At 38.2% G+C, this 16,022-nt stretch overlaps 1 protein-coding gene across 2 annotated transcripts in view; it reads left to right on the top strand.

Moving 5' to 3' along the window:
- Positions 1 to 16,022, top strand: part of NBAS (NBAS subunit of NRZ tethering complex) — a 302,855-nt gene that overhangs the window by 101,626 nt on the left and 185,207 nt on the right. For both annotated transcript variants that reach the window (XM_084791395.1, XM_084791394.1), the window contains exons 24-28: positions 587 to 772; positions 1,952 to 2,125; positions 8,042 to 8,175; positions 8,895 to 8,957; positions 10,851 to 10,973. In XM_084791395.1, the coding sequence (XP_084647521.1) occupies positions 587 to 772; positions 1,952 to 2,125; positions 8,042 to 8,175; positions 8,895 to 8,957; positions 10,851 to 10,973 (680 nt within the window). The remainder of the gene's footprint in view (positions 1 to 586; positions 773 to 1,951; positions 2,126 to 8,041; positions 8,176 to 8,894; positions 8,958 to 10,850; positions 10,974 to 16,022) is intronic.

Raw genomic sequence — 16,022 nt, 5'->3', positions numbered from 1 at the left:
TTGTATTTCTGACACTTAGATTGCTGTTCACTCCTTGTAGGCCCTTTGTGTATTTTAGACCAGTAACTAGTCAGCTGTAGGCGATAGCTGGCAATTTTCCATCAATTGGAAGGTGGTCCTTTGTAATTTTGATCAGGAAATCGAGGATAAATGTCAGTCTACTGAGCAAGTAAAGGAAATATTTTTTTTAAGTAAAGGAAATATTGTTCTTTGTTTTAGCTAAAAAATAAATATTTATTGGGTAGCTGCAGATGGCTTGGCACTGAGCAGGGAAGCCTGCAGAGCAAAGGTTTATTTTGGAAACAAAGTGCTGTAGAGAGAGTATAATCAGTTTGGCCTTGTCACTACTATACATGCCACATTTCCCTCTGCTTTTGTTAGTCTAATGTCCTAAGACAATCATATCTATATCAGCAGCACATCTCTCTGACAGATACGTTGGAGAAGGTTTGATACAAAACGCCAAGACTTTTGTGGTAAGACCAGTCTGACTATGACACTGTGTAGAAATGGTAGGTATTAGCTTCTGCACTGGAAGCTCTCACTTTGACTTAGTCAGGAGCTCACTGTCACTTTTCAATTTCAGGTGGATTGTGCCTTGTCACTTGTTCGCCTTGGAGTGGAGCGTCACATTCCTGGCTTGCTCGTCCTCTGTGATGATTTGGTGACTCTAGAAACACTGGTTTATGAAGCAGGCTGTGACTTCACCCTCACTCTGAAAGACTTGCAGCAGATGAAAGACTTTGAAAAACTGAGATTGTTGATGGAGCATGTGGGTGTCATCTGACTCTTTTGAGCATCCTTGTGGCCTTTCATGTTCCTGTGTGTCACAGGCCAAATAGGAAATGTCTTCTAATCCCAGCAGTATAGTAAGGAAGGGATAGTTCCTTTACTTTCCAAAGTACTGTGCTGGGGTCAATTACAGCAGGAATATACAACTGCAGGCTATTTTTATACCTTGCTTTCTATCTTTGACTCAGCTTTTCTATTCTTCTGTTCTTCTTCCTCTTTCTGCCTCTGTGTGTCCCCTCATTTCTATCTGCCATATCTTCCCTTTTCTTAATAATTTCTTTTCCTTAGCAGCCATTCATTGAGATTTGGTTTGTGTTGTGTAAGATTCTTTTTAAGAGTTGTAGGTTTTATACCAAGTGTAATGGTGTATGCTTTTAATCCCAACCCTTGGTAGGCAGAATCAGGGGGTTCTCTGTGACCTTGAGGCCACCGTAGTCTACATAGAGAGTTCCAGCAAGGGCTATGTAGAAAGTAGATGTATGTATGTATGTATGTGTGTATGTGTGTATGTATGTATGTATGTATGTATGTATGTATGTATAGATAGATAGATAAATAGATAGATAGATAGATAAACCCATTGTAGTTTTAAATCCTGAGGTAATTATGAGATGTGATGCTGTAGCTTTAAGATGATGGATAAAACGAGCCATGTCATGAAGGGGAAAAAAGGAAAAAGAAAAAAGAGGCTAGGGGAAGCTTGAGGCTTTTAGTAGTGAGCTTCTATTCCCAGTGGCCTCTTTCTAGGGCACATCTGATCCTGTGTCTCAGTGTCTATGTGCTTTTGTCCTTTAACTCTTTTTCACTTGGTCTCAAATGTCTTTCTTACCTCTTTTTTTTTCTTCTTTCTTTCTGGGTAGAGTCTCTCTCTGCTATGGAGGGCCTCATATCTGAGTAGCAGCTATAAGCATGATTGTTTTCTAAAGTTAGGTCTAGGCCTGTGGGACCCTAAGTCAGTTCCAGTCTGCATAGATGGGATGTAGACTTAGAGCCATTGAAGCCTCCCACCCCCAGGAATAGGTAAGACTTTCTCCTGCTAACAGTTAGGACTAAAGTGTGTGGGGAGCTGCAGTGCTTTAGAGAGTAATGGGATCCCATGGCTTGTCTGGTACAGCACAGTATTGAATTCACTGCTTGCTGTGGTTCATTGTACTTACAGTGCTCTGAGGACAATTATGTGACCAGTGCCTATCAATGGATGGTTCCCTTTCTCCACCGCTGTGAGAAACAGTCTTCCGGTGCAGCCAATGAGCTACTGAAAAAGTATCTAGTAACCTTAGCTAAGGGAGACTTGACACTGCCCTTGAAGATATTTCAGCATTCCAAGCCTGATGTAAGTAGCAACTCTAATTTCTTCATACTCTCTCTCTTCATTTCTTTCTTTAGTATGTGACATTAAGTTTAGGTATAGTTTTTTTTTTTTTAGGTATAAGTTTTTATAACCAGCTTCACAGAGAAATTCCTTTAAGTAGAAAATAATTGTCATTTTATTTTTGAAAATGTTTCAACATTGTTGATGTACATTTTTCAAAGGTTTACACAATTACAGTTATTGTGCCTCCATCATTTCATATTTCTTTTTTGTACTAAGACCTATAGTTAGAATTGTTCTTCTCTAATTGTGAAAGTGTTTCACTAGCATTAACACAGTTTCCTTATTGTAACAAGTGGAAGGGGATGTTTGCTGTGAAGTGTTCATGCGATTGCACAGTTCTTCTAAGTCTGTGCTGTGTTCTTGCTAAGTCTGTGCTGTGTTCTTGCCCAGAATATTTAGTCTGTCACCAATAAGTGAAAGTGTCTTCTTCCAGGAAATCCAAGAAGTTTATCAAGGTCTTTAGGGTCTCATAAGAATATCCTTAAACACTCTGGTGCTCCTATGGCGGCCCAAGATTGCATTTGTAACTGCTTCTGCACTGTGTGAGTTTGCTGGAAGGAAAGCCGTTTTGTTAGGTGCAAATACTTTGGTGTGAAAATTTTCTTAATTTGTTTTTGATAAACTATGCTGTTTCAGGCAATGCAGTGACTCCCATGTCCTTGCCATGGGACTTCAGGCAAGGTGGCACAGTCCCTGAGACGCTGCCATGAGGCCAGAGTTCAAGCCAAAGGCACTTGACTTCTTTCTGTTGTTAGTTGTGATTGAGCCTGCTTCTTCATCCTTGCCTCCATTAGCAAGGTGAACCTCACCGAGATAAATAGTCACAGCTTTGAGTAACCCAAATAGGAAGGAAAGCACTGCTATTTCTTAGAGATTTTTGGGTTTATAAAGAGTATCATATGTCTGAAGAGCCTCTGTTTGTTGGTTATGTAAAGTTTTCCATCTTCTCATAATCTGCTTACACTTAGTGCCTGGTTTTGCATTTTGGGTGAGCCCTGGTGGATGCTTATGGCAGTGGAGCACAGGCTGGATTGACTATGAATGTTTCAAGAGAAGCTAAGACTTGACCTTAAATTCTTCCTGCAGTCTTGTTTGTGGCAGTTCTTCCATGTGGGATCCTGTAAATGGTTTGTATATGGGCAGCTTTTGTTGTTTCTTACCTGGAAAGTTTTACAAACACAAATTAATGTTTGAGCTTCCATGTTAGTTTTATATCCTGCTATCTCATGGTTCTTCCATTGCTTGATTCTCTGATCTATGTGCTTTTGGATAAAACATGTAGCCATTTACTTTTCTTCAAGTATGTGAGTACTAGGCAGGTAACAGGGCTCTTTCTTTCCAGGACCTCCTTCATATTTCTCAGTGTTACCTTCCAGGTTTTACGGAGTCATAATCTATGGATTATTCCCAGTAGCTTGTGATTATGTCCTGGACAGTACTGGGGCCTCTAGAGTGGCTTGGATGGGTCTTTGCGTTCATCTGCTCTTCATCCTTATTTTTCTCCATGAGTACCTGAAACCATTCACAGGGAATTAGCTCTACCTCACCAGGGCTCTTTTTTAGCCTTCTGTGTTAGTGGGCTGATTCCCTCCTTCCTTCTCATTTACTTAGTAAGTAGCTATTTTGTGATCCTATCCCTTTAGATATTCTCTGAAATCATCCACGATTTCTCTGTGCTTTGACAGTTTTTGTCCCTGTATCTATTATTACATCTTGACTTATTCAGTATAATATAAAATTTTAACTTTTCATTTCTGTGTAGTCATTTTCATTAGACACACACCTTTGTGTTTTGAGTCATGATGAAAAATGTTCTTCCACCTAAAATTTATAGTAAAATTTTGTTTTCTTTGGATATTTGTATAGATTTATTCTTTTGAGATCCCTAATTTATTTAGGGTTTGTTCTTTTATGTATTGTGTTAATACATCTCAAATAGCTACCTAATTGTCCAAGCTGAATTTATTAAGATGCTTATCTTTATCCTAGTGTTATGTATGTAAATTTTCATTTCTATGTGTACCTAATTGTAGAATGTGCACATTGTTCTAGGGATCTGTTTGTATGACACTAGTTCTCTGGCTTGGTTCCTCCATGTTCTATGTTCAAGACAGCCATGGACAGTGGCAATAGCTCATATAGTTTTGAGAGACTCTTATATTTCCCTGACCAACAACTGGGGGGCAGGTTTCCATGACTGACTCTGAGTTTTTGCTAGATAGTTCATAGTCTTGGGGGCAGTACCATTACCCTGTGTGGCATAACTACACACACACACACACACACACACACACACACACACACACACATACACACACACGCTCACACACACACATGCACACATGCACACACACACACACAAATATTTATGATATATGTATTCTAAGTAAGTTCAATAAAATTTCTCCTAAAGATGTTATACATTTTTAATTAATTTTTAATATTCAATTTCTGTTATAGGCTTTTCTCTACCTTCATTTCCTTTGACTATTTAATGTGTGTGTTTATAAAAACTTGAGCTTTCATGTTAATTTTATATCCTGCTATCTCATGGTTCTTCCATTGCTTGATTCTCTGATCCTCTCTGGATATTTTTTCTAGTTTTCCATAGTGTATAATTTTAGGACTTTATTTTTCTAAATTCTGATTCTTTTGGATTTTGTTGCTGCTGTACAGCACAGCTGATAACCTGCTGCTAATGGTGGGAGGTTCAGTTTATCAAGTTTTTAGTACTTCTGGGTGGACCTTCTCTTGGTAGAGAAAGAAGTGATGGTTTAATGGGACCTTAAGGAGATCGAGGAAGGAATGATGGGAGCAAGACAAAGTCTGTCTTAGGCTGTATAAGTCGAGACATCACTAGGGTTTTCACAGGCCAGAGTCAACAGTTTTCTCTGTGCTGGGTTATGTGTGCAGTGTCTTGTTTTAAGAAAGAAGTGCGCACTACTTTGAGTGGAAAGTATCACACATAAACAAGGATACAGAGATAAACAGGATCTTTCTCAAAGGAGTGAAGCAGTTGTCACGAGGCCAGGTTGTGCAGGACACACACCAGACCAGGAACCATAGCATCTGGGGAAGGCCTGTTGAAGTCTGTGTCAGTGGAAATAAAACTGGATTCCTGCCTCAGACCTCACTGACTGAGTCTTTGAGAACATATCCTGGATGAAATATGGCTAAGAAAAGGAGACATCATCAGCCTTATGCCGTGCTTGAGAGAAGCATAATATGACCTCTGTGCTTCTGATTTTGCATTCTTTGAATTAACCAACTAAGCCCTGATCAAAATGTTTGAAGAAAAATTTTAGGTGTACTTTTTTTTAGGTGAAATTTTTTTAAATTTCATTTTTGCATAGTGTCAACATTTTAGGATTTTGTGTAATCAAAAGATGAAATAAAATCTAGAGCAGGGCATATGTATGTTATATGAAAAATTGATATCATTCTCCATGAAAGTCTTAAGCATCTATGGATTTGTTATCTACCTGGTCTAGGAACAAACTTACCACAGATAGCAAGTAGTAACCATTTAGTTTGAATATAGTTCATTTTTTCTGTAGGGCAGCTGGTTCATGATAGAAGAAGAATAGACGCAGCGTGGCGGCACCACCCAGGGACCCAGTCGCTTCGGAGGCTGAGGAAGAAGAGTTGTTTGAACCCAGAAATTAGGAAGTAGCTCGGCAGCGCAGTGAGGGTCTTTGACTCAAAAAGAAAAATTGTGGCTTAGTACAAGCCAAATTGAGATTGAGTGAAAAGTGAATGGCTTTTCTGTTTCTCTTCATACTGAAGGACTTTTGGTATAAAGTTTTGAGTGTAGATGACCAAAGATAAGCTCTAGCTCACTGATACTAGAAGTGGAGAGGACAGGAGGCAAGTGATCAAGTGAAATTATCAGGGATTGGTTTAGGCTGCTGCTGATTGCCCAGCCTGCCCTTTTCTGGAGCCTGTTCCAGACACTGGCATTTCTTCTCTCATTAGCTATTAGCTGTCATGTCTTGCCTCAGTCTCCTCAGTCTTCCTGCATGTGCACACACTTATAGGGCCTGTAGAGCCTGTGCTGCTTGATTTATGCCTGGCAGCCAGTGGCTTAGATCTCAGTCCAGGCCTGTTGTCTTTCTAGCTTCACGATCATGAGCAAATCATGTGACTCCCCAATGCCTCTGTTTCTCTCTTATGCAAACTGGGAACAATACTGGAATCAGCCTTACAGGTTGTTGGGAAGACTTATGTATTAATGTATAAAAGTAACAATGGAATTGTACCCTGCTCAAAATAAGAATCTAGAAAGGCTAGATTATTTTTTTCTTTTAAAAAAATGTTTATTTATTAATTCATTCATATTACATCTCAATGGTTATCCCATCCCTTGTATCCTCCCATTCCTCCGTCCCTCCCACTTTCACCCTATTCCCCTCCCCTATGACTGTGACTGAGGAGGACCTCCTCCTCCTGAATATGATCATAGGGTATAAAGTCTCATCTTGGTAGACTGCTGTCCTTTCCCTGAGTGCCACCAGGCCTCCCCAATCAAGGGGACGTGTCAAATCTGGGGGACGAGAGTTCATGTGAAAGTCAGTCCTCACTCTCCACTCAACTGTGGAGAATTTTCTGTCCCTTGGCTAGATCTGGGTAGGGGTTTGATGTTTACTGCACGGATTGTCCTTGGTTGGTGGAAAGGCTAGATTATTATATAGTTATTAGTTTCTAGCTGTATTGATATTTGTTTTATAACTCTGAGTAAATCTTTGTCAGTTCCAAATTAGTGATCTTATTTTTCATTGTATCTTGAAGATGTTTATATAAAAACCTCATCTGATTTAGAAATCTTTATTTCTCTGAACTGTCACTGATTTTTTTTAACACTGATCGATGTATGTCTCCTAAGCAAGTGCATGTGTGACAGCTTCTTGTGTATATTATGAGTGTCTGCTGAAGTCCAATAAACCATTATTATCAGAATCTCCTTTCCTATAAAAGGTTTCTAAAAGGGCTGGGCTCTCTCTCTCACTCAGAGGCACAATACTTGCCTTGCACACTCAAGACCATAGGCTGCGTCTCCATGGAGCTTCATGATCTTGGTCCACACTTTCCGTCCTCTTTCTGTGGTTCTTTCTGTATTTGTTTACTCTGCATAGGCTTCCATCATAGTTTCTGTGGTAGAATAACATAAACTTTCCTTGTATATTAATGCCTTTACTCTTTCCTGTACCCCCATAGGATAGTGCTGGTAAAATCTTGGCTTTATAGAAGAGGAAAAATAAGGCACCATTTGGTTACTTTTTTTGTGTGTGTGTTACATAAAATACCCCAAGAATAGGAATCTGTGCTTTGCAGTGGGACACAAATATTCTAAACGGAAAGAGGCCCGCGGTGGCCCTCTTTGTGCTTCAGAACTAGACTGTGCTCTGTGCTTGTGCCTCTGCATTGCCGTTGGCCAGCGCAGTAGGACGGCAGTGTAGTGTAATAGTGAAGAACACGCAGTACATATGGGAAACGATAGGCTCTAATGTTTGCGATGCTACTTGAGGAATTTCATCTATACATGTAAATGGAGGCACACAGAATTTGTTTTTTTGCTTTAGAAATGTTATTTTTAGTGTCACTGCCTTTATAGTTAATGGTGCTACTTGTTATTTACATCTACTTTATCAGAATTGAAGAATCATGTGGGTTACAAATGATCCTTTCTTGCTGATTCTGTAATTAAAGTGTGATTTCATTTAGAATTATTAAATACCTCAAAAGTCTGCAAGCTACAAAAAAAAAATCAAGATTTGTTTCTTTGGCTGATTAATGGCACTGTTTAATATTCTATTGACAGTGGTGCTGGGATATGGAGAAACTGACTTTCAGTACAATGTGTTTTACTTTTTCTAGCTGCAGCAAAAAATTATTCCTGATGAGGACCAGCTAATGGCAACAGCACTCGAGTGTATCTATAGCTGTGAACGAAGTGACCAGCTCTCTCTGTGCTTTGATATCTTAGAATGCCTTCCACAAAGGGGATCTGGGTAAGAAGCCACAAAGGCCAAGCTCATGGAGTCTTCTAAGTCTGGTCTCTAAAACAAAGGCACTACTTTTCTAAGTGTCCAGCAACAGAAAACTTTGAGACTAGGAGAAAAAAAAAAAACGTTTGAGGCATGTTCAATGACTGTTTTTAAAATTGAAATACTTTTTGCAAATTTCATCCAGAGTACTATGCTTATACCATCTGTGCCACCTCCTGTCTAACTCTCAGCTTCTCCTGTGCCCCCTCTACTGCCTCTCAACATATTGACGTCTTGTTTTTAATTATTGTTGTTATTGTTACCCCCCCCCCCCCGAGTCAGTAACTGTTCATGTTTCTCTTTACCTTGAAGAAAAATTAAGTCAAATGTACCTTAGAAATTAATTGCTCAGTTCTGGATAATCTCTAGCAGGAAGTGATGTTTGAGTCCACTAATTTTAGTCTTACTCTACTGAATTGATTCAGTGAAATAGCTATAGATGATTTCACTATACACTTTTGGGTGTGATCAGAGATGGGCCTGATAGTCACCTTGTGCTATCAGTACCTCAAAGAAATAGTGTAAGATCCCAGAAGTTTTTGATGTTACATAGGAAATAAGCCTTGAACTTTACTTGGACAGTGTAATGTTATCATGTGTAAGAGAAACACCCTTTTCTCCGTATATAGTTATTTGCTATTTTATAAAAAACCTACTTCTAAACCTAATTTTTATTTCTTTAGACATAATACAAAGGTAACCACATCTCTTCATGACATGGTAGACCAACTGGAAAAAATTCTCAGGTGAATAAAGAAGATAAGTCTTTTGTTCTGTGCTTACTAAGTTGTGTGTTTGGCCATGCAGCCAGGACCTGCTTGCTAGTCATGTCCAGTTTGAACATTTAGTCTCTTGACTCTCTTTTGAGTATTTTATCAGTGATGCATGTCCTACTTTCTATAGTAGAGTGCTTGGATATGAACCTGATAAATGTGTGTGTGTGTGTGTGTGTGTGTGTGTGTGCGTATGTGTGTGTGTGTGCGTGTGTGCGTGCGTGCATGCTCATCTGCTTGTGCTCCCCTCCCACCCCAATTTCTCACCTCCCCTCTAGTTTTTGCTGGGGCCTAGAACTCACTATGTAGGCCAGGATGTATTTGAACTCATGGATAATCCTAGTGCCTCTGCCACTCCTATGCTGATACTATAGGTGTGTACTTTTGTTATTTTGTTCCTTTGTTTTTTAAAAGCATCTTGCCTTGTAGGTCAAGCTAAGTTCAAACTCACAGCAATCTTCCTGCCTCATCCTTCCAGTGTTTGGGTTGTAAGAGTGAGATGCTATGCCCAGATATGCCTGCCTTCAAGTCCATGCAGTCGCAGTCACTAGCTGTGCGCCATTTGAACTCAGGGCTTTCCTATCTATAATAGTTATTTTGTGAGATGGGGAAAGTCCTATTAGATCAACAAATTAAAGTTCTTCACACTTTCTAGCCACACAATAAATATTAATTTTTACAGCAAGAGTTGCAGCAGTCAGCAAACAGTGTCTAATACACTGATAAGACTTGGAGCGCATGTTTGACTGACTGTTGGGGTAATATCAAGCTGTGTTGGAACTTTTAATGCATCTTTTTTGGAATATTCTTACTTTTATAATGAAGTATTGAATTTGAGCAATTTTTCTCTAAGACTGAAATATTCTGTATTATTTACTAGCATTCATTTTTATGTTTGTATGCATATTTTAATTCTTAAATATTATTCTATAAATGAAATTGTATAAAAACTAGGAGCTGTGAATGTAGCTCAGTTGGTACAGTGCTTGCCCAGCATGCACAAAGCTTTGATACCCTTCTGCCTGAAACGTATATGTGGTGGCCTGTTCTGGTAATCCCAGCACTAGAAGGTGGGGGCAGGAGAATCAGAAGTTCAAGATCATCTTCAAGTGTATAGCATGTTCATGGACAGCCTGGAGTATGTGAGACCTTACAACAGGAGTGAATGAATGAATGAATGAATGAATGAAGAAAGAAGCAAAATCATAATATTTTTTTTTCTTTTTGGTGTTTTGAGAAAGGGCTTCTCTGTGTAGCCTTGTCTGTCCTAGACTTGCTTTGTAGACCAGGCTGGCCTCGAACTCACAGCAATCCGCCTGCCTCTGCCTCCCGAGTGCTGAGATTAAAGGCTTGTGCCACCTGGCTCAAAGAAAAATCTTTTGAAGTATATAATTACTGATGATATCATTTTATTAATAGTGTATATATAGAAAAGCATCTTTATTTGGAGACCATTTACTCTTCTTATTCACTCAAGCTAGAGATGGTAGTATAAAAATATTTTCACTTGTGCTTAAGAGAACAGAATGCTTTGTACACTACAGTGCTTGTGTTCTGCCAAGCATTGAAGCCTAGTACTAAGTCATACACTTATCTTGTTATTGTGCATGCTTTTAGAGGGGAGGCAGCTTGCCAGAAAATTTTGAGTTAGATATTTCATCCTTTGAAGGATAGACCATTTATTCTAGGTATAGTCTAAGAAAAGCCAATGAGAAACATGTAGTTTGATATATAATTATGAGTTTTATTTTTGGTAAGAATTAATATAATATGTAATTTCCACCAAATGTCTTAAGTATAATTTAAATTCTTATGATTTTAGTCTCTTTTTTGGACTATGGTAAACAGTTCTTCTTTAACTTATAGTGTGTCAGAGCTTTTGAAAAAACATGGACTGGAGAAACCAGTTTCATTTGTCAAGAACACCCAGTCCAGCTCAGAAGAGGCACGCAGCCTGATGGTTCGACTGACTAGGCACACTGGACGGAAGTAAGTAACAAACACTATCATGATGGTATAGGTGGTGTTTGTTATATCACTTTTTTCCTTTTTGACAACTGCAATAACTTATACAATTGGTCAGTAACATACGGCAGCTATAAAGGATATAATTTGATAAGGTTTGGTATATGCGTATACGCATGACACATATGACCATGGTATTCGGGCTAATGACCGTAAAAGATAATAACTCTTACAAGTTGCCTCTTCATAGTCCCTTTCCTGCTTCTTGTCAGGCCCTCATCCACACACAGGGCTGCCAGTGATCTCTTATATATCATTTCAAATACTATTTTCTTTCCTGTTTCTTCTACTTGGCATCATTGTGGTTTATCCATGTTGTGCCATGACTCAATAAATTATGCTGTTTTATTTGCTGAGTAGTATTCCATGTGTTGGGTTGATTTCACAGTCTGCATATGCTCACCTGTGTAGATGTTAGGGTTGTTTTGAGTTTTGACTTCTATAGACATAGCTTTTATAGATATTTATTTCTCTTTTTAATGAATGTGTGGAATTTCTTTTTTATAAATACATAAAGGTAGATGTCAGGATTATATGCTGAATGAAAAAAAAAACCTTGCCAAATATTCTTTCCAGTATTCATACAGTTTACTTTGAAAGCAGCTTGTGGGAGTGGTTTGTTACTTGTCATCCTCATCAATTCAGGTGCTTTTCTATATGTTTCTTTTTTACTGGATGTGTTGTTACACTTCCTTGGGTAACGGCTGGAAACCTAGTTCTGGTCCTTTCATCTGGGCATCTTGTCTTTTCTGTTCATTCTAAAACATTGAACTGCATCCTTAACCTGTTTAGGAGTACTTCGTCATTAGATATAAGTTTGATAGGGTTTTCTATGTGCACCTTGCCCTTTCTGTTTTTTTTTTCCTTGTAATTTTAAATGAGCAAGCTTTAAAAAATATTTTTTATTGATTAAGATTACTATTTGACAATGTTAGACACATTTTTAGTGTGTCCTAGTTGCTCCCATCACCTCTTATCATTCTCCATTTTCTGTTATCTATTTCCTCACGCATGGCCAGCTCCACGTCCCTCATTCATGGCCTTTTGCTTGCATTATAGGCCTTTGATTTTAGCCAGGACTGGCTGTGTTGTCATGTGTTTGGAACCATCCACTGGAGCCTGGTGGGCACACTTTTGTTATACACCTTATGGCAATGGCTAACTCTTCTCCAGAACCCAGTATCTCATCAGGGATGTTAAGATCTCATGAGCACCTGTGCCCCAGCCCTGGATCCATGATTGGCTCTAGTCTAGTCTTCTACAGGAGCCCATAGCTGCTCTCTTGGACTATGAGTGCAATGGCTGTGTCTGCTCTCACGATGGCATTTTGAAGTTTTCTCTGTCCTCCAGATTTTACATTCTGTCTCTTCTCTCATCCAGGATATTCCTTGAGACTCAGAAGGAGTGGTAGAAGTACCCTGTGGGTGCTGAGCACTGAACGTGCATTTTCTAAGCACTGGCATAACTTGAACAGCTACAGCTTTTTGTGTGGAGTCATGTCTTTAATCAACTTAAAGTGTTTTGACTAACTGTTATTAGTTATTCAAGGAAATATTGTTCATAAAGTTTTATTTTCTTCTTTTCTAGCCAAACTTTTAGATTTACAGGAATTAAATTCATGATCCATTGTTGCAGTTTTTTAAAAATTATTTTTCAAACTATGAATGAAAAATGTTCTTCCTGTCTTGTTAGTCTCACACCATTTGTTGGAAACACTTGCCTTTCTCTACTGAATTATCTTTGCAGCCTTACTGAAAATCAGTTTCCACATGGGTGAGGCTGGGTTTTGACATTTTTATTTGGTCTCTTCTTCCCACTGATTTTTCTTCAGATAGCACTGTGTTAGTTATCTCAGATGCACTATAAATATTAGTAATTAGATAATATTAGTCTTCTGATTTTCTTTTTAAATTTGTGTTGCTTATATGTATGGATTCTTTGCATTCCTATATAAAGGTTATAATTAACATTTCAACTATTATTTGTGGTCTTCTTTTTAATTTAAGAAAGACTTTTGCTACATAGCCCAGGCTGTGCTTGAATTCAATGTGTAGCTCAGGCTAGGTTCAGCCACACTTGCTCCTGCTTAAGCCTCCTGAACCCTGAGATTACAGATGTGTACTACCATGTCCAACTTCATTTGGGATGCTGATAGTTCATCAGCTGGGGGAGTATTGCTATGCTGGTCAGTCTTCAGCTTTAATTCCAGGGACACAGTGTGCCTTTCTGTTCCTTTCACTGTTTTCCTATTTTCAGTATTCAAGTCTTGTAATTATTATGTAGAATTGATTCCTCGGTATGTGTGGTACTAATTTGAATTTAAAATATTTGATGTTTATTCTTTTTATTATTAAATATTTTTTTTATTTTTACATATATTTATATTATCACACATATATACCATAAAGTACCTACATCAAGAAGAACCATGAAACAATCAGGAATTATATAAATATTACATTCCTAGTGTTTTGGCTACTTGTATTTGGCAGCCTTGAAGAAAACATCTTTGCTATCTTGATGTGTCTAAAACTCTAAATGTAAATCAATATCTATTATATCTCATCATTATCAACTTAAAATATCTCTCTAGACCTAAAAACATCTTAACCCCTAAACAACTAAGCTTAATTGTAAAAATGAACTCTCTGGTCTTCAACCCCATCAGAGACTTGAGAAGGAATAAAATTGATTCCCTGAGTATACAGACAATACAGGTTAGCAGCTTCCCAAATGAGAAGATGACAGAGACAGTTTGCTTCCTGAGCAATCACACAAAACTCTCGATTATGTTGGAGCATCATCTTGACGTTCATTCTTAATGTATAGATGTGCAATCCACGTGTGTACACTTGTGAGTTGGAATCTCCCTGTGTAGTTCAGATTAGTCTCAAACTCAAGAATCTCTTAATTCTTATGCTCCACCTTCTGAGCTCAAGGGTCTCAGGTATTCATCACCAGAAAGGATCAAGTCATTGTTGATATACTGATCTCTTGTCTTCCAATCTTGCTGGATTCACTTTATATTGTTGAGTTCATAACTTAATTTTTATTCTTATTGCAGAACATAGTTTCAAGCAAATTTTAGATATTCATGGTTTAAAATAAATAGTCAAATAAAAGGTAGTAATGATAACTGTGTATATATATATTTTTTTCTTTTGTTTTATTTGTTCACTTTATATCCTCATTGCTGCTCCCTCCCTTGCTGCCTCCTGGTCCCCATCTCCCAGTCCTCAGGAAGGGGGCAATCCTCCTCCCCGACATCTGACTTCAGCCTATCAAGTCTCATCTGGCTTGTCTGAATCCTCTTTCTCTGTGGCCTGGCAAGGCCAACATAACAGTTTTAAAGTAGAGCATTTGGGTTTAGTTGTTTAGGCTCATTCCATGCCCTCATCATTTAAAGTAGTCCATCTATTCTGACGGAGTTATGGATTTTGTTGTATCTCTTTGGAGATTCATTTAGTTACAAAAGAGCTAGCAAAACTAATGAATTCATTAGTTAATAATTGCATTCTCCCCTACTTGAGTCACATTTCTCAATTGTGCATTTATTTATAATTTTTAGTCATTATTTTGAATATTTTATTAATATTCACATTTCTTAATCAAGAATATATGAAAGTTTCATTCAGATTATCATCTGAATATTTTGTTATTATAGGCTTGGACAATTTTGTGTCAGTTTTATGCTCTATCAGCCCATGTAAAAGCAGGAAATATTGTAACCCCTTGGTTTTTCCAAGCTGTATAGTAAAATGTGAGGGAGGAAATGGATTGCCCTGTAGAAAAGTTGGTGAAAGATTGTCAAAGGTATTTCCAGCTACATGAGATCCAAAGCACCATAAGCAAACCCACAAGCCTTTAGCCCACTCTAATAGCTTTTCACGTGGCTACACAGCTTCAGTGGGAAGGAAGCACCTGTTTGAGACAATAGGTGTAGAGCCTGATGTGAAGACGCTGATGTAAGATGACTGTTAAGTACAACGGGGTTTTAATTTTTTTATTTAGTTAATTTATTCAGATTACAGCTCAATTGCTATCCCATCACTTGTAGTCTCCCATTCCTCCCTCCCTCCTGCTTTCACCCTATTCCCCTCCCCTAGGTCTAAGACCAAGGGGGAACTTCTCCCCCACTATATGGTCATAGGTTATCAAGTTTCATCTTGGTAGCCTGCTTATTCTTTCTTTGAGTGCCACCAGGCCTCCCCACCCAGAGGAGGTGGTCAAATATGGGGCACCAGAGTTCATGTCAAAGTCAGTCCCTGCTCTCCACATAACTGTGGGGAATGTCCTGTCCGTTGGCTAGATCAGAGCAGGGATTTGATATTTACTAGTTATATGAGGGGAACTAATGGAAATATCAATGAATAATGAAATATGGATTAAATTACAGTAATGAAACTAGGCTGGGGACATAGCCTGGTGGGAGAGTTTAACATACACAAGGCCCCAAGTTTTATCATATATAAACAAACAAATATGTGTTATATATATCACATACATATAATGGATATATTTACAAATGTGTTTATTCAAATAAACATAAATAATGTCAAATGTTATTCCTTGATAAATAATAAAACACATTACAAACTTGTAGTTTAAAAAAAAGGAACAGTGTGGTTCTGAGGTAGGGTCAGAGCTTGGATGTGGTTCCCATGTGTATATGAGGAAGTTACCTTCAGAATCTGTCATGTTACAAAGGTATAAAAATGTGAAGATGCCTTGAGGCGAATCTTAAATCTTGGTAGAACAGAGAACAAGGTTGCTGGCAGTATAATTAAATAATGAATTTTTAGAGATATAGTTGAGTCTGAGAAAAGAAGAAATGAAATTCCAATACAAATAAGATAGTGTTAGTATTCAGCTTCTCCAAGTAGAGTCAGATTCTTTGTTCCAGGAATGTCTTAACATTTATGTCTTTCTGTATTCACTGTCCCCATCCTTGCAGCAGTACACTGTCTTTATTCACAAACATGTGCCTTATGTTTCCTTGTAGGTTGTATGTTA

This window comes from Acomys minous, assembly GCF_964271855.1.
Source record: "Acomys minous genome assembly, chromosome: 8".
Classification (NCBI taxonomy): domain Eukaryota; kingdom Metazoa; phylum Chordata; class Mammalia; order Rodentia; family Muridae; genus Acomys; species Acomys minous.
Note: the sequence above shows the minus strand (reverse complement) of the source record. Positions and strands in the feature narration are given on the sequence as shown.